Source organism: Centroberyx gerrardi, chromosome 3, assembly GCF_048128805.1.
Source record: "Centroberyx gerrardi isolate f3 chromosome 3, fCenGer3.hap1.cur.20231027, whole genome shotgun sequence".
NCBI lineage: Eukaryota > Metazoa > Chordata > Actinopteri > Beryciformes > Berycidae > Centroberyx > Centroberyx gerrardi.
The window spans coordinates 32,161,545-32,185,288 of NC_135999.1; the positions used below are offsets into that span (position 1 = coordinate 32,161,545).

Sequence of the window (23,744 nt, forward strand, 5' to 3'; positions counted from 1 at the left end):
TGTGAACCCTCTGGAGTGAGAGATCAAACACATTTATTGGTAAGAGAGCTGTTATATAGCTGTAATATAATTTACAGGAAGTAGTCTTTTACAGAGAAGCTTATTTCATCACATCAGTTGTATTGGGAGTCTGTGTATCATGACGCTTCCTCGCTGCTTATACAGTCCAATGCTTCCCTCTGGTGGATTTTTAGATCAGATCAATCAATCCAAATAAACTTTGTGTTTCCCATGCAAATGATATTGACTGCCAAACAGATCAATATGGCAAATTATCTATCTGAGAGGATAAAGTGCAGTGCAGCACATATTCAGTAGACAGCAGCACATTGTACCTGGTGATGGAGGTGCAGTGTTTCAGCTGCATGATGAGCTTTGGTTGGTTTATAGATGCTTCTGATGCACCTGAACACATCATAAGTGAGGTGACCTGGGTGGATGTTTTGGCTCTTTATGTCTCTTTCCCAGCCAACCCAGTCAGGGAGATCAGTTCCCAGCTTGTTGCCATGTAGCATGGATAGTCAATGATGTCTCTCTTGAGGCCGTCCCTGCAAGCTCTATGGTGGCTCTGCAGTCTTGTGCATGGCTGTGTACCAGCAACATGTATAAAGGTTGGTGGTTGGTGAATCCTCTGCAGGTCACCTCAATGGCCACATATCACACTCACCACCCATGTCATCATCTTTGGCCCTCTTCCTCCTGTTGGCCCTCTCTCCATCTGATCTTAACAATCAGTCAGCTCCAGCAAGACCAAGTGTCTCCATGTTTCAGCCTGCTGGCCTAAATGTAGTGACTGATGATTTGTGGAAATGTGAGCCGCCTCCAAAGGGCAACCTTTAACTGCTAGACTTACGCTGTTCAGTTCAAGTCAAGCTGACACTTTTGGTTGGGGCATAAATCTTATCTTTCAACATTTGCCTTTTAGTAACAAAAAACTGTCCAAAATCTATATATATCATTGGTGGTGGTGTTGCATGTGATGAGTGATAAAATGATAAATGATTTTTATGAACTAATGGTATATGTGATAGAGCTTCCGCATCAACATGTTAATGCTTAAACTTAGTGACTATTGGGATGTCTGATTTAACAATGGCTGCATGACTGATGTTTCCAGATACCTCATATTTTTTTGATTGTTTTTTGTTAGTGTTCTTGATATTTTTTGATATGTTGTATACAATTTCTCGACATGTTTTTTGTACATGTTTAGTAATAATAGTAATAATAGCACAAATGTGTCAACATGAGGAATCACATGTTAAAATATGTTTTGAACCGAGTATTTCTAAATTGATTCCTTCACACAATGATCCTTGATATTATTTAGATTAGATCCTGCATGTTTAAATGATATATGGTATTTTGAAAGTCTGCATATATGAAATACTGTGGAGCTTCTTATTGTGTTGATTCTATGTTGTAACAAGATCATGTTATGATGATGAGATCACCTGTGTCTTTCCACACACCTGTGACAATTAAGTCTCCAGAGGAAAATGATTAGTTACTAGTAGACACTGAGGAAGGCTGGAGGGCTGAAAATGTTCTGTCCATCATGAAATAAAATAAGTGCTTAACAGAGTAACTTTCCATTGTGTGCAACCCCATATTTTTTTTATTATTTTTCAACTTATAGAGTCTGAAATACTACCTTTCCCAGAATGCAACAGAGACACCTACAAATTATTACTACTAGCTATTATTTCCTATTTATGTCTGAATATTGCCTACCAATACAAGGGACAGCTATGAACTTGTGTAATATCTAAATGTGTAATGTAATGTAATGTCTATGTTTAAATAAAACACCTAAAATGTACGTATCTGAGTCAATGTGTACGGAGGCAAAAGAAAGCAGGTACAGCAGAGAAAGTGCTTCAACTTCACTGACAGGCTGTGTTGATGAATTGCAATTGATTAATCAAGGTAATGTACTGTTATACTGCTGTGTTTTGTGATTTGCTTTTATTTTGTCTGCACGGTCTGTTCGTTTTTCCCTTCTGTGACTCTGACCTTTATGTGTGCAAATAAATAAACTGTGAACTGCAATAGATCATCGAGGAATATGACAAAATGCCTGAGGATTCAGCCATTGATATGACTTTGAGGACCAGCAAGGACCAAAAACATAGTGAGCAAATTTTTTTTCACGTAGATTAAGAGAATAAATATTTGCTGTTTCCGAAAAGGAAATTAATGAAATTTCATCCGATAGTGTTACGGATGAGGATTAGGGCCACATGAGTTCTGACTTTAAACTCAGAATTCTGACTTAATTCTCAGAATTTTCACTTTATTCTCAGAATTCTGATTTTAATCTCAGAATTATGACTTTATTCTCAGAATTCTGATTTTAATCTCAGAATTCTCCCTTGAATCTCAGAATTCTGATTTCATTCTCAGAATTCTCACTTTATTCTCAGAATTCTTATTTTAATCTCAGAATTCTGACTTTATTCTCAAAATTCTGACTTTAAACTCGGAACTCAAATAATAATCCCCTAATCCTCTTCCGTACAGTCAAGATGTGAAACATGATGTTGCCATATTTGTGTGTGTGTGTGTGTGTGTGCGTGCATGCGTGCGTGCGTGCGTGCGTGTGTGTGTGTGTGTGTGTGTGTGTTGGCCTTACAGGGAAGGTCCTCTACAGAATGCTTGCTGGGAGCTTTGGGCTGCTATTTATCCCACAAGCTTCGCTCAACATCTCTATAAGACTTCTCCACAGTGAGTAAACACATTTCCAACCATTTCATTCAAATTAATACCAGTTGTGTCACTTTGCTTCCAAAACATAAATCAATTTTAATCCTTACTGGAGCTGTTTCTCACTTCTATACACAATTTTAGCCTGAATATCTGGCGCTGAGGATCCCCATCAATGTGGATCTTTACTGTAAAACATGCCCAGCAACAGCAACAACCTGCTTCACCTGGGAGCTGTGTGTGTGTGTGTGTTTGTGTGTGTGTTTGTGAGAAAGGAAAAAGAGAAGGAGAGGAGAAACCGGTTTGCCCATGATAACTTTTGGTTTCATTTGTTCATGATGTCAGCACACTGCAAAAAATGCTGAGCTCGGAAAGGTTTTTATCTTCTACTCTGCCTCATCGAGCCTTTTTCTGTCCAATTATCATACAATTTGCAGGATTCAAGAAATTTCAGCTGTTTTTATGACGATATGTCTGGTTTTATGGTAGAAGAATTACATTTTAAGACAAGATGCTTGATGAACCTAAAGACAAGCATAACTTAAAGCTTAACTTATCATTTTTTGTTGTGTAGTAAGATTATCTCTTACCCCACCTACTAGAAGAGCACAGTTAAAGACACTTGTTTTTCATTCCACAGCAGCCTTTGATGAGAAGACATTCACCAGGAAGTACACAGGTAGGTTAAATAGATACGTTTTTATTATTTATTCATATATTTTTTTGCTATTTTCCATCCATCAGAAAGTCAACATTTTTGTTTCACCAACTACACCAACATTTTCTTTTCCTAGGGTTGGATCGATCTTGTACTAAATGGAGGAAATTGAGGAAAAGTAAGTTTAAGTATCAAATAACTAAACCTAAACTAAACACTAAACCTGCATTTAATGGTGGGGAAGCAATTAAAAATAAAACATTCCTTTTTCACATTCCATATTACTACTAGTATTTTTTGGATTATGACATATACTCTATAAATAGAATGAATATGTATGGGTATAAGAGCATAGGTGCACACAGAGAGGTGAGGCTGAGCTATAGGGGTATAGATGTATCCCCTGTGTATTTTTAGATTTTCACTGAGGCAAATAGACATTGATAAACAGTGAGTCCAGTACTGTGACGTCTTTTTCCCTGGATTTTCTGTTGATACAGTTAGATTTTCTGTAGGTGGCGCTCTTTTCTTTGTCTGTTCAGCCATGGTGGCTATCACTGCTCGTGCTAACTACCCAGTTCTTCTTCTGCTGATTCAAAACAAACCAGAAATGTAAAACACATCACTTCCTGTGCACCAGAGAATTTTTCCTGAACTGGCTCTATGTTGAATCACTATTGTGTTATAGCAATCAGACAGAAAGGAGCATATATTTATATGATGTCACCGATTATTACATTAATTGTATTGTGCTCATACATTGTAACTTAAAACACCTTTTTTCAGGATAACATGGCCCCTTGCTTCAGACTCCAAAGTTGCTGATCCGCCACCACCCATGTGGAAAGCCACATCTATGCCAATACCTCCAGTCCACTTCAACAAGCCAAGGTAGTCTGTCAGCTCTACATCATTACTCATTGTTTTACTTTCACATCTAGGGTTTGACTGATAGGGCTTTTTGAAGGCTGATACTGATATTTTATATATGTATTACTGAACATTTTCATGCAATAAATTCCAAAATATTCCAAGTATTCAGTGTTTCCCCCAGAAATGTAATAAGAAATATTTTATGATCCTACTGCCATATGGTGCTGCATAATGTCTTGGTAAGAGTATTTGATGACACAACGAAACAGCATTTTGACAGTATCTTGCTTCCGTAATTTGATGTATTTCCAATTGAAACAGGATGTTGGGCTGGCATAACGCAGAGAGAGATCACTGTGTAAACCAATGGGATATCCGTTAGTGAGAGGAAGGCAGTTTTGTTTGATGGGAGGGATGGAGGAGTGGGATTGTTCCAAAATTTGTGATGGTTTCAGCTGGTACACCATGAAGTAACCACAAAAAGTACACTGTTTTTCAGGAAGTAAAATACTGGGATTTTGATTTAAAACTACAAGAAAACACAAGTTTTGTAAAAAATAAAAAAATAAAAAAATAAATAATTCTTGGCATTTATTGTTAAATAGGTGTTTATTATGACATGGAAAATTAGCTAACGACGTGAAAAAGTAATTTTCATTTATCATGTTATAGTAGTGCTTGAGCCATTAAGTAAGGGATAATGTACAGTGAGTTAAGTCTGACAGGGTGAATCATGGCTATGTAGCATAGACAATCATTTGATATGAAATATTGATTTAAAATGATTTCATTACAAGCTCAAGTAATTTACAAGCTTCTGTCCAAAAACTAGTCCAGCAGAACTCTCTGCAGTAACCAAGGAGTAACGTCTTTTTGGCACAAGGTGGCGCCAGTTAAATTGATGAGAAGATTTGACACTTGACTTGACTGACTGTGGAGTGTGATTAGATGTGAAACCTTGGGTTGATGTGTTCATTTGCCAATCAGAATTGAGTGTTCTACAAAACTGTAATAATCAGGTGTATATTGTTACGTCTTTTCATAAAGCAAATTAACTATCAAATTACCTACATTAACTATCCCATCGTGTTTGTAATTTCCTCTGGTGACCAAGCAAGGTCATTATGAGTTATTGTGTGTGCTAACAACCACATTCATAATGCCTTATATTAAATATGAAAACCCTTACATTTGTAAGGATGTAGTGGAGGGTAAGCCCAAATAAACTCAGTTTACCTACCTTTTTTAATTGGACATGACAAATTCGTAGTGTATATCAAATGAAGTAGTATCAAACTGATGTCATTTATTTGAGGACAGGGTCTTTTAAAGAAAAAAAACATAATGCTTTTTCAGTAAATGTAGATTTTTTTGCATATGGGCAGTTGTTTGCTTTATGATGATCAAAGACTGGAGGTCATGTTTACCCACCTTTTTGATTTACTACTCCATCATTGGTATATTAATATATATTTTAAGTGTTGCCAAATGAGTTACCGTTCTCTTCTTGTCAGGCCCAAACAACATGTGAAGAAATCTTCTCCTGACCCACGAAGCCGCACCAGTCAACCACCACCTTTACCAAGACCACTATCACCAGTCAGAGGCCAGTTAGGCTTACAGTATGGGATGAAGCCTGTTAGACTGCCTGGTCTTGCTGATGGGAGGTTGCTTAACATTTACCCTCCCTGTGTGCAGCCGCCAAAAACCAGACGACATTAAATTTAAGGAGAAGGATGGACTCTTGGCCCAGTGTTCCACTCTGGAGAGTTGTTGGTGAGGAGCCTATAAGGGCCTCCCTGCATGTGAGTTTTCTGTTTGGTTTCTGTTCAAACTGCCTTGTAGTCTAGCCTCTATGTTTGTCTGCCCGTCCATTTTGGGACAGCTTTTAAGATTTCATTATAAACCTTTTTATTGGTTTTTCACATGTGAGTGATTTCTTGTTTTGGGGTTTGGCAAGGGAATGTAACAATTGTAGTCGACATACTGTATTTCTACTATTCTGTGTTTAATTTGCCAACCTGGAGGCCTCTGTAATGTCATGTAATAATCTGAACATGCAAAATTAAACAAAACTTTTACATATGAACTGTGTTGATGAAGTTTGTAGATGAGGAAAAATATCTTAAGTGAGTAATTGAATGTTTTGTATATGCAGTATTAGATTAATTTCAATGGTGGAAGTATCAAATTACATTTACTCTCATTACTGTAATTGCATAGCTTTTTTGTGTACTTCTACTGTTTTGAATAGTTTTTAAAGTCAGTACTTTAAGTTTTACTTGAGTATGTTTTTAAGGATTGTACTTTGTTACATTTTAAATCACATCCATTACAGAGTACAAATATTGTGGCTCTCCATAGACATTGCATTAGAAACCTTTACCTGCACCTTTATCACATGTGTTCAAGCTTGTAGAGGAAGTGAATTTGCCCATGATAGTAGCAGAGTTAACATGCGTCCAGTTACAGTATTGTTGTGTTGTGTTTAACTGGTTGTTGCTAGCTAGTTGGATAGCTAAGAGCAAAACAAACAACAATGGAGAAACTCAATAACTTCTAGTCTGAATACATTTTAAATGAGCTACTTTTTACTTTTACTTAAGTAGATTTGTACACCAGTAATTATACTTTTACTGCAGTAATATTTCAGCAAAGTAACAGTAGCCCACTTCTACTCTACCTAGAAGTTAAATGGAATAAATGGCAATTAAATGGAATAAATAAATAAATAATTTTGTTAGATCAATACATATTCGCACTAAGTGATATGAATAAACTAAATGAATTCCCTCTTTGCACACTCACTCCCTTTAATAGATATAGGATAGATAGTAGGGCTACATTAAATTATTAAAACATCTATCAAAGCACTGCAGCCTACCTACTGCATATACTGACTTCTGGAGAACATGATAAAGGAAGAAAAATAGAAGATTGATAAAATAAAGACAAATGCAATATTGAGATTTTGAAATAACAATGGTAATCACTATACTCTGTAAAATATTTAATATTTAGAAGTCTGAAAGAAAAGAATACATATAACTAAGCAAGAAAACACAAGCAAAATATGACATAAAACGAGAAAATAAACTAAACGAAAGAAATATCAGAATAGATAAGTGATAATATCAGAAAACATATGTCAGAAAGAAAATACTAGCTGTACACAAACATATCAGCAAAGTGCAAAATTGATGTCACAGGCTATAATGTTAGAAATAAGAGTCCATGTATATAGAGTGTACAGTCTGACAGATAATATTCCCCAAGTTATAGGTACACAGAAATAAAACACTGTATAGTACATTTGTAATTGTTTATACAAATTCATTTTACCCAGTGTTGCCTCCATGAGGGTAGATCTCAACTGAGTTAGACAATATGGTTGAAACATAGAACTTGAATGGATAGAACGGTCCTTCCATTGTTTGCTATGGTAATTTGGCTAATACATCATAAATTGCATGAAATTTTAAGGGTTGGTTGCTATGGTGACAATGCAAGACTGGACATTAAGGGTGTAAAGTGTGTCACACTTGCTTGAGAACTGTGCAGATGAGTCTGTTGCACGAGTGCTTAGCAAACTGCCAAAACTCAACTGAAAGCTAATGTTAAAGATGAAGTTAACGTAGCTTTATCATTATCTCTCGCTAGCTCTTCACGTCAAAATCAGCATATTAGCACCTAGCTGGTAAGCATCATCAAACAGCTACCTTTAACCCCTTAAATCCTATAAACTAATGTAGCTTAGTCTACCTTTAGTGGAGAAGAAAGGTTAACATTCGGTAACTTCAAACAGCTAACGGACATCGGCTGAAACAGATTAACTCAACTGTAACCACTTCCACTAACTGTGCAGAGCTGTCAAAACTTTTGACCTAGGCTACTTAAAAAGACAGCAGCAACTGGAGCTCCGCCTAGTGGTGGCATGACTGACAACTTCATTCAGCTGCAATGCCAGTTTTCCACCGCTTTGGTTCTTGCTGCAAAACGTCTCTCCTCAGCGACTTACTGTGAGTCGGTTTATACAGAAGCTACTCCAACGGTTCACATAAAAATGGCTGCCACTCCGACCATCCTGGAACGTTAATTTGAATGGGAGTGACCATTCTATCCCTTCAAGTTCTGTGAGTTGAACCCTTTAATATGACATCTTGAATTGAGACTTAATGTAACGTGAATGAAACGTCCTTACAAAAAAAACCTTGACTACTTTAATAGCCTATTACTTAGTCTACTCATCCTATGTGGCAGGGCACTTTTTTCCATTTTCATAGCCCATAGTAGAGCCCAGCTCTCATCTATATACTGTCTAGTCACCTCTGATATGATTACATATTGTACAATTTATCAATACAACACTGGTTGTCTATATGAAACCCTGAATCTTAAATGATAGTTGATTCTAATGAGACATTTTGATTGGATTCCATACAAGAAGTAATGTTAGATTAGTATTATTATTATCATTAGTATGAGTATTAATATCAATAGTAGCAGTAGCATCCTGTGTTTCAATGTTGAGTTTTAGTATCTCATGGTCTAAATGTTGTTTCAGAGGCTTTTCCACCCTGACAAGAATAAAATTCTGGGGGAAACACTGAATACTATTTTTGGAATATCAAATATCTATATTGGCCTTCAAAATCCTAAATCACTGTAACCCTAAATGTAACATGATTATATCTTAGTAAATCTTCATAAGGTCACCCTTCATGTATGCAGCCCTTAAATTGCCCTGCATCATTTGAATAAGTTCAACACGTGATACACTCTGCCTGTCTTATGTCTTCAGCAGGAAATCATTCATAAAGCAGTGCAGATTACAGCAGCAAACAGACAGAGAGCTCAATCCAGCCCTGGTAGTCATCTAATCTACTATCGAAACTGTCAGGATACCACAATGTTGAACTTTGACACAATACCAGTAAAAAAATGTTTTCAATACCACAGCAACAAATAAATAAAAACACACTTCACCCTTGAAAATAGTTTCAGGTAACGTGAGGCAGTGAAGAAGAACAATACAGAGTGTGGAGGAAATTACACTATTATACTAGTCTGTCTTTAATATATTACTCTGTCTTTAATATATTTACTGTACTCTCTTTGTATTATTATGAAAGCTCATCTCTGTGTGGAAATTTACAAACTGCTGTGCACTTCTCTCATGCCTTTGACCTGACCTGAGACAGATAAGATAGTGGCTAGTTGAATTGGTCCTTGTTTGAACAGGAAATCTTTTATCCCCGGAACCTGGCCCTTCTCAGTTGAATGGTCTCTTGTCTTCAGTAATTGGGCCTTGAGGATCTTGCTGAACTGGGCTTTTGTGAGACACCAAAACTGTTATCTTAGCACTTCTGATGAATATGATCCAGCCCCCTTTGTAACCTGGATTTCACCTTTTTAATACTGCAGGCAAACTACTGTGTTGCGCTCTTTTGTTCCACACACTTGATGGGTGAACATCTGATGCCTTGTTTGCAAACAATAAAAACAACAGAAGGACAACTCTACTTTCCAAGTCTCTTTTATTACAGAAAACCTCCACCACAAAGCATGAATTAAAGGAAGAACAGGTTACAAGTACCACAAACTCTGTATTCTTCAGATGGAGGAAACAGCTCACCGCACAAAATGCTGGTGAGTCAAATGACAACAGAAGAGCTTCTATCCAACAGAGAGAAAGAAGAACAGTGTGTGTTGTCCAGCGCTCACAGAAACACACCTGAGTGTGTGTGTATGCGGCAGTATCCATCAGTGTCTTTACACAGTTTTTCATTTCTTTGGAAAGGAACACTAGCATGACAATGTGATTCTTTGCTGAGGTGCCATCAGAGTGATTCAACATGACAGAGGCTTCTCCATGTGTGAGTGTGTGTGTGTGTGTGTGTGTGTGTGTGTGTTAAAATAAGTGCAAATTATGTTTCAAAAAAGCTCCAGATGTCAGGGAACTGGCAGCACCTAACATGTTGCAATTCCAGGCACAGCACAAAAGCAATTGCGGGTGAAAGTGGTACCAAGGAGGCGGAGATAATTAATTAGAATGGTGACTGTGCAAATATAAGCCAAACAATGCGCACAATAGCCCATTTTTGGCAACGTAACGATGGGCAAAAGAAGTGCAAATGTCTCTCCAGTGGAGCCGGCAGTGTCAGCGGCGGAGAAAACCCCAAAGCTCTCTGCTGCAAAGATACCGGTATAATAAAGTAAAGGCAATACATAAATAAATAAATAAAGTGAAGGCAGTTGGGCACCAGAAGTGTGATTTAAGGTAAAAAGCGCTGGTATGATATGAGGAGGTGAACCAAATCAAGCCAAATAAAGCCAAAGAGGAGCCTTAATTCCCTTGGAGGCTTAAATGGTGCATTTTTAATTCAGCATACTCGTTTTAACCTAATTGGAATTGGAATAGGGATGCGATCTAATGAACGCATGTTATGCTGTGTAGATGACTGTGTGACTTTGATCAAGGAGCCGGTTCCAGAGACAGTTTCGGCAGAGCTATCCTATGCGCAAAATGATAAGACATGCTTTTCCTAGGTCTTAAATTCCATGCGCACTCGACAGGTGTTAACGGTCACCGCCTCTTGATAAATCACGTCCACTGCCAATTTCCATAAATCCCTCCCTTTATTTTGCGCCTCAGCCTTAGAACACCCACAAATGCATATGCAATTAGACCAAAGCGCAAAAAATGGCGCACACCGATCAACCCATGATTTCAGGCTCAAAACCCCTGTGCGCTGTCTTAGTAGATAAGATAACAAGGTTTTAGCACCCGCAATGTGATTTGCACTGCCGCAAACCTTTAGTAGATCCGGGCCTTAGTATTAGACACAAAGGTACAGAACAGACTACAAATTAACTTCTCTTTGGCTGTGAATTAACGCAAAGAGAAAGCAAGAGGGGCTTTATATGCGATTAAAAAAATGGATATCCTACCTAACATGTCTGACACAGTAGCAAAGTATCTGACTACTAGTGGCGCGTATTCGGGGGTACAAAAGCGCATCGCGGACAGAGAATCCAATGACATATACTCTACATCCACTGTGCTTCTCACAACCTAAACCTATAGTGCTGAATGATGCATGCCAACATGTGGCTGAGGTGAAAGAATATTATGACACACTCTCTCTCTCTCTCTCTCTCTCTCTCTGTCTCTCTCTCTCTCTCTCTCTCTCTCTCTCTCTCACACACACACACATACACACACACACACACACACACACACATGCAAGATGAGCCCACTGAGGCCGAGGAACACTTCAAAGTATTTTACGCAACAATAGCAAAGTTCATTTGACGTATTTGTGAGGGATCATGTTGAACAATAGACATTGCCATTGCAAAAAGTAGGTTTCATCATGGCATGTGTAGTAGGAACACTCTTAGCTCTCGACACCCCCCCCACAGCATTAGATTGACTCCTCCCTGGTCCAGCCCTCCAATTAGCTCGTCAGGGTATTTAAGGCAGCTGTGGCATTTAGGATTTAGGATTTTATTAGGATCCCCATTAGCTAATGCAGAACATCAGCTACTTGCATCATGGCTGCCTTTCCTTTTCTCTGCCTGTTGGTTGCCATATTGGCCCCTCTTTGTGACTCTGAGGTAGGTGATGCAGTCATGAGGTTGTTTAAGGGTCTTTTTATGTACTCAATGACTGAGTTTTATTTTGTTTGTAATAGTGTCCTGTCTACCCGGTCGTACTGGTGTCTGCTGGCTGAGATTTGTGACTCAAGGTATATGTTTTCCAACTGTTTGTGCACCAAGCACATGTGAAGTGGTACTGCACCTGATCAATCTTATCTGCTGTAGTTCCTGTCTGCCCTTGGGTGCCGTAGATGCTTACCACCCCGAGTCTGCTTAGCCAACGCACATTTTGTCAAGGTACTGGTCACTGTAGTTAGGGGTAAGTAGGGTACGATAAATACCTGAGGTAATTGTTATTATAGTGTTATAGACCTGTTACTAATGTGTCTCTTGTATTGTAGGTCTCTATCAGCTGCTGTTTTCCCTCTATAGATAGTTTTGTATTTACTGTGTGTTGACTTGCTTGTTTTATCTTGTTGCCAGTTGTGTCTGGTACTTTTAGTGTGAGCCAACTGGTTTGTTTACTAATGATGTTTTTATATTTTGCTCAAGTAATTTAATATTTCTGTTATCTCCCTATAGTGGAGCCGAGTGCTGGCTGGTTGGGGAGGCTAGACACCCTGGTGCGGTTCCCTTCACAAGCTTGTAATGGTAAAAGAGCACTGGAACACTGTTTTTCACCTGTTTGCCGTGATTGCTGTTTTGCAGTGAATACACGTGGTAGGTAAGTGGTTGCACCCCTGGACACGCCCTCAGTTAGTCTGCCTCTCCATTGCTGGCCTCAGCCCACTCTCCCCTTAGTTTCTTAGTTTCCCCTTTGTAAGTACTGGAAGTGTTTTGGTAAAATAATTGCATTTGTTAAATTTTGATTCAATTATTGTAATTAACATTTTGTTACTCCCTTTCACATAGGTTTGATTCATTTTTCATTCATGTTTAACCCATCCTCTCCACAGACCCTTCCAGTCATTAATTATTCAATAAATTTGCATTTCTCTTGGAATCACGTCTGTCTTCCTTCAGTTATCGAACTTGTGTAGCCTGTGCAGGGGCGGAAATCACGGGGGGGACAGGGGGGTCCGGACCCCCCCTTCCTGGGACTAACAGAGTTGTCCCCCTCAATATATCATTGTAAACATAACTATATAATTTTAAATAATATAATAATATGCATTGAAAGCACTTGTGCTAATTATAGACGCAAAACAATGCGTTTTTAAGTTTCGAAAGATTGAGTCCCCCCCTCATATGCCTCACAGTGGTTTGGTCCACTGCCTACCTGCCTCCCCGAACCCCCACACACACACATTAGCCCTCGGTACGAGTGTGTGTGGAGGATCTCTGGAAGTGTGTCAGTGGTGGCTGACCTCCAGTAAGTAGCTGAGGTTAACTTAAAACAAAGGATGTGTCAGACATTTTTCTTTACTTCTACCACTCAATAGAATAAAACACATTCACAGTTGTAACCAGACTACATTTTGTTCCGTTACCTCGCGGTTGAATCTCGTGCGTCAGCGTGTTGGTACGGAGCCGCGTCTCCTAATGCATGTATGTGTATGGAGGCAGGAGGTCTGTCCACAATGAAAATCCTCATAACTCGCTGAATTTTCGACCGATTTTCAAGCGGTTTGGTTTGTTACAAATGCCAGACATGTATTTATGATACAGGATAGTTGGTTAAATTAAAATGCGGGATTTCATACCAAAATACTTTATCTTTTGTAGATGGTAACAGTAATATTTCTATAATATTTAAGATTAACTTACCCTATGTAATTAGGTTCTAAGTATATTATTTTTTTCTTACTGCATGTAAAATGGCTGCCACTATGTTATTTTGTTCATAATTTTGGAAATAAATGAAGACTTAATTAATAAAAAAGACATAATTACAACAAACATTATGTTAAATATAAGTACGTTTCTGGCAGGCTTCATAGCGTTCTGGACTTTTACACATTGACAGCAAAACATTATCTGATCAGATCTGCTTTTTCGGGAAAACAAAATCTAATTAGGCATATATTAGCTTTAGTTCAGTTAATGGGTGTTGCATCTCACCTACTACTGTAAATAACCTGCATGCTGTGTGTGTGTGTGTGTGTGTGTGTGTGTGTCTATTTGTCAGCCAGCCAGGTCAGTTAAAATGGCAGAGAAAAGAAAAACAGACATCCAATCATTTTTCAGTGCACCGAAACGCCAAGTAGAAAGACCCCAGTAATATCAAAGGCAATTTGATAAAATCTTCATAAAGGAATGAAGTGCTTATGGAAATGTTTCATAATGGACCTCTATATACATTTAATACAACAGTACTTTTGGCGGCACCTTTGGTGTCCCCTTCAGGAATTGCTCTTGAGAAATTTTTCTGTTTATTGTCCCCCCCAACAGTGAAATGAAATATCCGCCCTTGAGCCTGTGTATGACTGAGGTATTAGTCCAGGTTCCTCAATATACTTCCTGGGGTGAAATTCCCTAGGTGGCGTTGTTGGGTTAGTTATATTCTGTTTGCTTATACCGCCACCCCGCCACACATGCAAGAAGTCGCAAAGATTCACAAGAACTTCTGCTGAGATCCGATGGAGAGCTATTTAAATCAGCAAGTGCTTTAGCTGACCAGTATAAAGTTGACATTTCAGCGGATTTTCCAACACAGGCGCTCTCATTCAGAACCGCACTACAAATGGCTCTGATCAGAACATATTTGAGAAGCACCATGGCGCAGGACAGACTGTCGGGGCTGACCATTCTCGTGTGGATTTGCGTTACGTTATTGCAGTGAGGAGGTGATATTCAGTGGATGAGTGGCTCAACAGGAATTAAGCTCAGCAGAAGAGACTGAAGACCTTTCACCATCTCTTGCATTTCTGTAATCTGTGATGAGAAACTCTTAGCTGTACTTGACTTGTGCTTTTTTGACACTTGCTCATCAATGGTTATGCTGTCAGAATAAATGTGCAGTGTTGGGTCAAGCTGCAACCACAACTAAGCCTTACACGGGAAGAAAGGAGCGTATTCTCTGCAGCCGCTGCATGATGGAGCTCAGCTGCTGCAGGTGAGAAATATTGAATGGTGTTAACTTTCCTAATGTTTTGTTGCGATCAAACCGTCTTTTTGATCTCTTCTTTGCATTGACAGCAGTGAAGATGAACCTCATCTTTATCAAGTGTTGAGCTCTCTCAGAAGGTAGAATCTAACTGATGTGGAAAAGTTTTGGACAATAAACACTAAAATATTTGGTGGTATAACTTGACTGATCTTGATACAACTGAATCTTTTCTTGCTTAATCACAGAAAAAGTGAATGAACTTCTCCCTCCATCTCTCTTCTGCCTTACTGCTCAGCTGCACTTGTACATTCAGCACACATTTTCATACTTTATTACTTTCTCAAACCGTCATTTGTTTGCCTCTCCTTTGGAGTGATCTTCTTCCCTGAGTGAAAAGTAAAGTTAATACACCACTCATAACCTTAGCCAGTGGTTTCTGACACAGCAGCCACAGCTCCATGATGAATCATTAGAAAACCAAATCAAACATTTCTGACCATTTTGTAAAATAGCAGATGCAGATGAGACTTCCTTCACGTTTACTGATGTTTTTGGGTTGCATGTCATGTTTTGTTATGATGCTGCAGACAAAGACATTCTACTACTCTACTGTCCAGGCTCTACTGACCGAATCTGAGCCCTTAGCTGCAAATATCAGAGGTCTTGACATTTTGGACATTTGTTCACAAAGTCACTGTTGGAGACATACAGACTGTAGTCCAGAAAAGGGTAAAAATCTAGTAAATTCTGTTCAGTCCATGCAGTAACAGGTAGGAACTTCTGTATCCTTAAATGGTCTTAGTAATGTTGAACTTGTGTAATATCTGAATGTAATATCTTTTTCAATAAGACACCTAAAATGTACGTATCTGAGTCAATGTGTATGGAGGCAAAAAGAGAAAATGGATTCATGTTGGGTGCAGTATGAGTTCATGCTGAAAAAAAAAAGCAGGTACAGCAGAGAAAGTGCTTCAACATCACTGATAGGCTGTGTTAAGGTAATATACTGTTATACTGCTGTGTGGTCGATTTGCTTTTATTTTGTCTGCACAGTCTGTTCTTTTTATGTGTGCAAATAAATAAACTGTGAACTGCAATAGATCGAAGAGTCCCTGGTGTGAATATTTTGCTTCATACACAGGATGCTGCTGCTCTAGTAAAACGTGAAAAACAGCAGATAAACACGTTTATCCTCATCTGGGATCAACACGAAGTTGTTCTTAACCAGCTGAAGGGGAAACATGAGGTGAGATAAAGGTAACATTATCAGACTTCCTGTCTTAAAGTCGAAACAGCCAATAACCCAAGTAAAGCGCCCTGAGTGTAGAGGGAGATGTGTATCTGCATGTTGTTTTAGAGAAAACCAGGCTTAAATCCAGACTGACACTGCCAGTCCAAGCAGTACTCTCTCCATACTGTATCAGCTGAAGGTCATGGTGCGGTCCGCTGGGCCTGGTGGATCTGACATCATCGAGGAATATGACAAAATTCCTGAAGACTCAGCCATTGATATGACTTTGAGGACCAGCAAGGACCAAAAACGTAGTAAGCAAATGTTTTTTTCTTCCGCAAATTAAGAAAAGAGAGATTTTCCCCATTTCAGAAAAGGAATTTTATGAAATTACATCCGATAGTATTTCAGTGAAGATGCGAAACATGAGGTTGAAAAAGGATTAGTGGTTATGGTTTTTCATATAGTTCATTTGCCATATTTGTGTGTGTGTGTGTGTGTGTGTGTTGGCCTTACAGGGAAGGTCCTCTACAGAATGCTTGCTGGGAGCTTTGGGCTGCTATTTATCCTACAAGCTTTGCTCAACATCTCTCTAAGACTTCTCCACAGTGAGTAAACACTTTTCCAACCATTTAATTCAAATGAATACCAGTTGTGGCACTTTGCTTTCCAACCATATCATTTTTAATCCATACTGGAGCTGTTTCTCACTTCTATATGAATATTTGCAGCTGAGGATCCCCATCAATGTGGATCTTTAATCAAACACTACATTGAATACAGTGAAGAGTAAATGCTCTCAGCTCACAGTCCACTTCTACAGTGGATATCAATAGTCTACACACCCTTTCAAATTTTCTAGCTTTTACTGAAAACATGTTACATCAATCCACTGTGTATTACTGCACTCCGTTGGTGAGTAAGTTTGGTGTTTCCACTGCAAATCGCTCTTCCTCTTTGAGCTTCCTTTAATTGATATTAATCACACCTACACAAACATAAATTAGTCACCCATTCTGTGGTGAGTCCTGTTATCAAAATTATACACAATAATTAAGCTTGTCTAGGTCTGTGAATTATAATCCCTCAAAATAGCATTAGTTACGACCACAGAACTTAAATGGATAGAACATTTCTTCCACTGTTTGCCATGGTAATATGGCTAGTAAGCATAAAATAGTGACTATGCTTGAGAACTGTGCAGACGTGTCTGTTGCACGAGTGCTTAGCAAGTTGTCAAAACTCAACTGAAAGCTGATGTTAGTGACGAGGTTAACAGCATTGTCAAAGATTATGCTTCTCTCACTAGCTCTTCTAGTCAAAATCAGCATATTAGCAAACCTAGCTGGTAAGCATCATCAACTTAACTTAATATAGCCCCTTAAATACTATAAACTAACGTAGCTTAACACATTTGCTAACTTCAAGCAGCTAACGGACATCGGCAGAAACAGATTAACTCAACTATAACCAATTCCACTAGATGTCAAAACTTTTGCCCTATTAAAAAGACAGCAGCAACTGGTAAAAGAGCACCACCTGGCATGAGTGACAACTTAAAAGTCCCATATCATGTAAAACAGGATTCCTCTTGCCTCTTTGTGTCACGACTCCAGCCGGCTCATCATCCTGACTAGCCCCGTTGGGACTGACACCACACTGCGTGGATGTCAGTCCCAGGTCCTTCCCTCCAAATCCTTTGTGCCATTAGCTATCACATTGTTAGGCAAGGTTTCCAGAGCGAATTTTGCCATTCTGACAAGCTTTCTGGCATCCTTGAACACTCTTCTGTTACATGAGTAAAACATTTTTTTTGAAAATATTTGCAATAAAGTATAAAATCTCACCTTTGTGTGGCTTGTCCGAGTTGTTTTCATTCGGGTGTCATGGCTGCCACACTGTCATGGCTGGAAAACCTGCTCTTTGCTGCCCGTTTTGGCCAATATCCCGCTGGAAAAAAACACTTGCGTTGCATCTGCAGTTCCAGCAGCCAAAGGGGGCAGCAAAGAGGTTTTCCAGATCGCCGCACAGGGAAGAGCGTAGAAGAAGAGTGGCAGCCATGACACCTGAATGAAAACAACTCGGACAAGGTGAAAGTATCAAAACGCGCAATCGCCAACTAAATCCACACAATCCATCTTAGAAAAGCGAGCCTCTAAACGAGCCGTTTGGACTTCCGTAACTTTGTGGCGTCACAAAGGTTCGCTCATTATCATTTTTGTAAGAAATAATAGACTAACAGTGTTTTTTTTTTTAAGTGTTTTTTTCAAAGCAGTTGAGCGGTTGTCATTGTTTATTACCGGAGAGTTTTCCCTACCTGTAGCTGCTGAGCTGCGGTGTCTCACGTTTCAATCTTGGTTAGCCAATCAGAACAGAGGGTCGTTAATATTTATGAGCCTTAAAGGCACAGCAACAGAAACACCCTGTTCTTGGTAAGGCTCAGAGAGATGCTGGAAAATGAACGTGTAAAAATGAATTGAGAGTGTTTTTGGTACATGACACCACACACACAGCTTTGAATGGACCTCAAGACACAAAATAAAACACTGGAAAGTGTAGAATATGGGACCTTTAATTCAGCTGCAATGCCAGTTTTCCACTGCTTGGTCCTTGCTGCAAAACCTCTCTCCTCAGTGACTTGCCGTAAGTCGGTTTATACGGAAGCTAGCCCAATGGGAAAATGTCTGCTGCTCCATCCGGGAACATTGATTTGAATAGGAAAGACCGTTCTATCTATTCAAGTTCTATAGTTATGACTACATAACTAGGTGATTCCTGTCAGAAATACAGATTCCCGTTTCAAATTTAAGCTCAGTTCAGCTCAGTTTGTCATGTGACCACTTCCTCTCTCTCCCCTCCCAGCCAGCACCGACACCCAGTGGGACCGAAACTGGACTGAACAGACTGGAGACAACAACCTGACTGAAGAGAGAGACCAGTTGCTGACCAGTTACAACCAGCTGATTAAAGAGAGAGACCAGTTGCAGACCAGTTACAAACAGTTACTAACCATTTGCAACAAATTGACTGAGGATGAAGATTGCCAGGACAAGATGCTTTGCTCTGGTAACAGTTGTATATTCCTTCCTTCCGTTCTTTCTATAAACTCACAAAGGCTTCGTTTGACACATCCCTTTCCATTCCTTTCAGTTTCCTCCTAATGAATCTCCTGTTGTTTTTTTCCACCTGCCTCTGTATCTCATGTGATGTTGACCAGAGGAAGCCGGCTGTCCAGAGGGCTGGCTGAAGTTTGACTGTAGCTGCTACTACGTCTCCACTGGGGAGAAAACCTGGGACGAGGGCAGACAGGACTGTCTCAGCAGGGGAGCGGACTTGGTCATCATAAAGGGCTACCGGGAAAAGGTGTGTGTGTGTGTGTGTGTAAGCAAGAGAAAGGAAGATGTGAAACCTGCAACTTTTATTATTCATATTATTTGTGTCAATTACAGGCCAGAGATGGACAAAAGTCACAGATTATCTTAAAATTCACACTGCAATAGACTATAGCGATTGTCATGATAACGCCTTATGTTAGAGCTCCACGACCAGCATTGCGTTGCCATCAGCGCTGCGCCATGTGCCGTTCTCCCTGCTCCACAGAGCGCGTTGACTTTTGAATGAATACACCAGAAAACAACCAATTCAACTTTATTTCAATGAGGGAGAACGCGTGCGCCAGCCGTCGAGAATTGAACCTCGGCGATTTTTTCGCTTGGACGCAGCCATCGGACGCAACGCCAACGCAACGAGAGCAGTGGAGCATCTTTCAATGCTGTTAAAGGAATCATTCCTTCGATGGCTGATGGCTGTAGTGGAGCAGGGTCGTTAGTCTGATTATCTTGGTCTGAATAAGGTCATAATCACGAATAACCTGGTTGAACACCTGATACTGATGACTACCTAGATTTCAGAGTAATCTTTCAATTCATTTCCCTATATAAACCTCTTAGTCTGATTTCGGTCAGCGTTTTTAAATGTTCCCATGTGTCCCAAAGGTCTGAGAAATTGACCCATTTGTTTACACAAAAGTCAAAACAGCAAGTGGTGATGGCAAAAGCGACTGCGAAACCCTCTTCATGCTGAACCAAATGAAAGAAATTAATATCAAGTTTTTACATGGGTGTAAACCAGTGTTGGCACTAGAACAAATATCCAGGGGGGGGCAAGAGGCTTATAGCGGGGGGGCACCAAGTTACTGGCAAGTGGCAAGGTAGTTGTGCATAGTGAAACCATTCGGTGGTATGCTCCCCAGGAGAAATTTTTAAGAAAAAAAAAATCACAAAAATAGTGCATTCTCGTTGCTTTCCTAATAATCTGACTAAAAACACAAGGAGAAATCACTTAGCTAAGTTAGGTGTAAATAAATGCAAGGACACGCACGTTTTACATTGACCGAAATGTTTTACTCAAAACACACATAAGGTAACACATAACGAGGTCACAGCAAATTGACAACACAGACAAAATATCCAAATAATCTCACTGTGTTCGTATTTGCGGACTGAATGTTAAATAAAAAAAACACTCTCCCAGGGGCATGGATTTGCATATACCAAATAATTACGCCAGTCAGTGGCCAGTATGCACACGATAACAATGTTATTTAGGCCTACACAGGCTTACATAAAAGTTAACTTAAGTAGAAAATGCATTACCATTAGAAGAGCTGTAGTCTGTGACTGGAGGTGCTGAACTTGCGCAGCACAAGGTCCTTCCAACTCAAAACGACGTAAAGCGTTAGGTCACAGCATTGTAAAAGCTTTACAATGGATTTCAGATTTTCAGTCATTTACAATGGATTTCAGACATCGCTAGAGTTACACTGATGGGAGAAAACATTGACATGCTTTTATACAAGTGAGGGGGCACAGTGAATGAAGTGGGGGGGCACTACCCCCTGGTGCCCCCTCGTGAAGCCGACACTGTTAGGGATTGTTTTCGAGGACCCAAATGCAGACACGGACAATAGGTAGATGGAAAAGGGAAAGGGTTTATTGGTGGTTGGATTTGGGTGGGGTGAGATGAAGGCAGCGGGGGTGGAGTGGTGGAGACGATCCGGACTGGGCTGGCAGACGGGTGGACGAGCAGATGAGCAGGCGGGTTAGCAGGTGAGCTGACAGGCTGGCTGGTGGACAAGCAGATGAGTGGCAGGCAGGCAGACAGGCAGGGGAGCTGACAGACTGGAAGGAATGGCGTGGGCAGGCAGAGACACTCAGGGATATCCTGGACACAGGAGAAACACGATCAAACGTACAGGACAAGGAACACAAGAATTAACTCTGACATGTGAATACAGAGCGACCGAGAGTGTGTCTACCGCAGGTTAGGTGGAACAATCTGGCGATGAATGGATGACAAGCCAGGGTAGATATACTGGTGGTGATGAGTAATGAGGTTCAGGTGTGCAGGTAAATCAGGAGCCCAGGAGCTGGGGAGAGAGGGAGCCACGACCACGCGACACACACTCTAACAGACACAGACTAACACAGAGAGACAGACCAGGGAGGCGGAGACACAAGGGAGGCAGGGAACACAGAGAAACACAAGGAAAACTAGAGTCACGTGACAGACACTGGTGTAAACACCAAAATGGTGAAAGCCGCACTCCACTTTAAAGCTGCACTATGCAACTTTGCACCTTGGCGGCTCCAAATAGCAGCGAGATGTAACTGTTGCAAAGATTTGAATTTACGCAGAAATCCTGTAAGGTGACGTCAGTAAACTGCACACAGCTCGCTCATGTTTACCAACCCAGCTGGTCTGTGATGCTTCATACCAAAGATACCAAAGAGACGAGAGAGGGAAAAGATTTCATGTTTAATGTTAAGACTTAAAGATTCAGGCTGGTGTTTCTTTTTTTTAATTTATTTTTTTACATAAGATCTTTGATCTGATTATTGTAACAGCAGTCAGCAAAAATGGACATCAAACTAAGGACTGACAAATAGGCTTAACTCTAACAGAAGTAGCATCAACTGAGATGCTCTCAAGACTGCACAGGGAAACGAACTAGAACTACTTAAACAGGCCAACAAACAGGTGGAATAAATCACCATAATTAACAGATGAAAATGCTCAGCCTAAAATAACACAAAACAGTCTCTGCTGCCATCTATTGGCAGCCTGAGGTAGGAGCAGGAACTGCTACTGTGTGCATGTACACGAACCCACAGAGATCTTTGTAACCCTCTTCCGCAGGAGTTTCTGAATAGACAGAACAAGGATGCATGGCTTGGTCTGACTGACAGAGAGGAGGAGGGAAACTGGACATGGGTGGATGGGACACCAATGAGAAGCCCCAAGAGGTATGGAAGATGAATTTCAAACCTTAGTTGGTGTTCAGCTCACATGGGCACACAAAGAGGTCTACCGCACTGAATGAAAGGCAGAACTAGTCAATGAGCTTTGGCATAGCAATCTCATTATTTTCCACAACTATTCCTCTCTATACCACATACCAGATTTTCAGTCCAGCATAGCTTTGTTTAACAAAATCCTCTAGCATTGGAGGTCAGAGTAATGAAATTGTTGCTGAAAGAAGAATGGGGAAATCATTTTAGAGCCCTTTAAAATGCTTTTTGGGAACATTTCTTTTATGTGTCTAACTTATGGCTTATAGCCTCGACAAGGATGTTAAAGCTCCTGTGTTGTAATGTAATGTAATGTGCTCTAACCCTTTGTAGCTTCTGGTGTGTTAATCAGCCTGATAACGGAGGGATCGGTGATCCTAGAGAAGAAGACTGTGGCCATCTTCGTTATGTGGTGGAACATTTCATTGGATGGAATGATGTACAATGTAATCAACTCAGAGCTTGGATCTGTGAAAAAAAGATTGCCACTTAAAGATTGGCATCAATGGCTGAGCTAAAATGTGTTGGAGCCCAAACTGGTTTCTGTTTTCACATATAATATATTCCCAACTCTTTTCTCCCTGTCATTGTCTTCTCACTTGCTTGATTCTCTATAAAGAGAGAACAAATACGCTTTTAGCATTTCTGTATTTCATTACGTGTTTGCAAAATGAATGGCAACTATGTAATGCTTAATAAAATCTCATAGCAAAGTAAAAGTGAACTGGATTTATTTGTATATTTGAATCAAACATATTATGTGTCTGTTGATTAAGTTTCTGTAGGTGGCGCTCTTTGTTTATGTCAGCAGAGTTATTACCGGGAGACTGGATTTGCGCTTGCCAAGCCTGAGAACCACACGTACTTCTTCTCATCCTTTTTATAATAGGTAAATAATTTCTTGTGTTTTATCCTGATTGATGGCGTCAACTCTTTCACATTCACTTTGCTGTGGGGTAAAGACAGGATAATACAAGATAAGATACTTTATTGTTAAAGTAAGGTGAAAGGTGAAACATATAGCTTTACATTATAGTCACAGTATCTCTAAACATGTTAATGATATTCTGTGTTGTCTGAAAGTCGTAAAAGAGAGATTGGTCACTCTTCGCTCATAATTTCTTCCTCATTCATTTCTCTTCAGCAGAAACTTTTTCCTCATACATTTCAAAAGGTCTTTTCTGTATCCATCCAGAAATGATGGTGATGCCATATATCACTTCAACCCATACATAGCATATCTCTTAAAAAAAAATGCGGCCACTTTCTTTTTAA

At 39.7% G+C, this 23,744-nt stretch overlaps 1 protein-coding gene and 2 long non-coding RNA genes across 4 annotated transcripts; 2 read left to right on the plus strand and 1 right to left on the minus strand.

Annotated features, from left to right (window-relative positions):
* The first annotated feature begins 3,306 nt into the window (after positions 1-3,306).
* LOC139914571 (uncharacterized) lies at positions 3,307-6,326 on the plus strand. The gene is made up of 4 exons (XR_011784771.2): positions 3,307-3,385; positions 3,501-3,542; positions 4,151-4,255; positions 5,752-6,326. It is a non-coding gene; the product is annotated as an uncharacterized LOC139914571 (long non-coding RNA).
* A 480-nt stretch (positions 6,327-6,806) lies between these two features.
* LOC139914580 (uncharacterized) lies at positions 6,807-8,964 on the minus strand. Its single transcript, XR_011784772.2, has 2 exons — positions 8,072-8,964; positions 6,807-7,688 (listed from the first exon to the last, which is right to left on the minus strand). It is a non-coding gene; the product is annotated as an uncharacterized LOC139914580 (long non-coding RNA).
* An 872-nt stretch (positions 8,965-9,836) lies between these two features.
* LOC139914579 (uncharacterized) lies at positions 9,837-23,045 on the plus strand. 2 transcript variants are annotated; one of them, XM_078282351.1, is made up of 7 exons: positions 9,837-9,886; positions 16,282-16,433; positions 16,638-16,727; positions 18,982-19,185; positions 19,337-19,482; positions 22,318-22,424; positions 22,803-23,045. In XM_078282351.1, exons 1-7 carry the CDS (start codon positions 9,855-9,857, stop codon positions 22,960-22,962), a joined length of 891 nt encoding a protein of 296 aa, XP_078138477.1. In that variant the 5' UTR covers positions 9,837-9,854; the 3' UTR covers positions 22,963-23,045. The 2 variants fall into 2 exon arrangements, with proteins under 2 accessions (XP_078138477.1, XP_071759036.1); XM_071902935.2 differs by having other exon boundaries at positions 16,313-16,433.
* The last annotated feature ends 699 nt before the right edge of the window (positions 23,046-23,744 follow it).

Excerpts from the sequence above, each read along its gene's own strand:
- LOC139914579 (XM_078282351.1), top strand. The coding sequence starts at position 9,855 with ATGGAGGAAACAGCTCACCGCACAAAATGCTG. Across the intron at positions 16,434-16,637 it reads CAGCAAGGACCAAAAACGTA|GGAAGGTCCTCTACAGAATG; the intron begins GTAAGCAAATGT and ends TTGGCCTTACAG. Across the intron at positions 22,425-22,802 it reads CCAATGAGAAGCCCCAAGAG|CTTCTGGTGTGTTAATCAGC; the intron begins GTATGGAAGATG and ends AACCCTTTGTAG.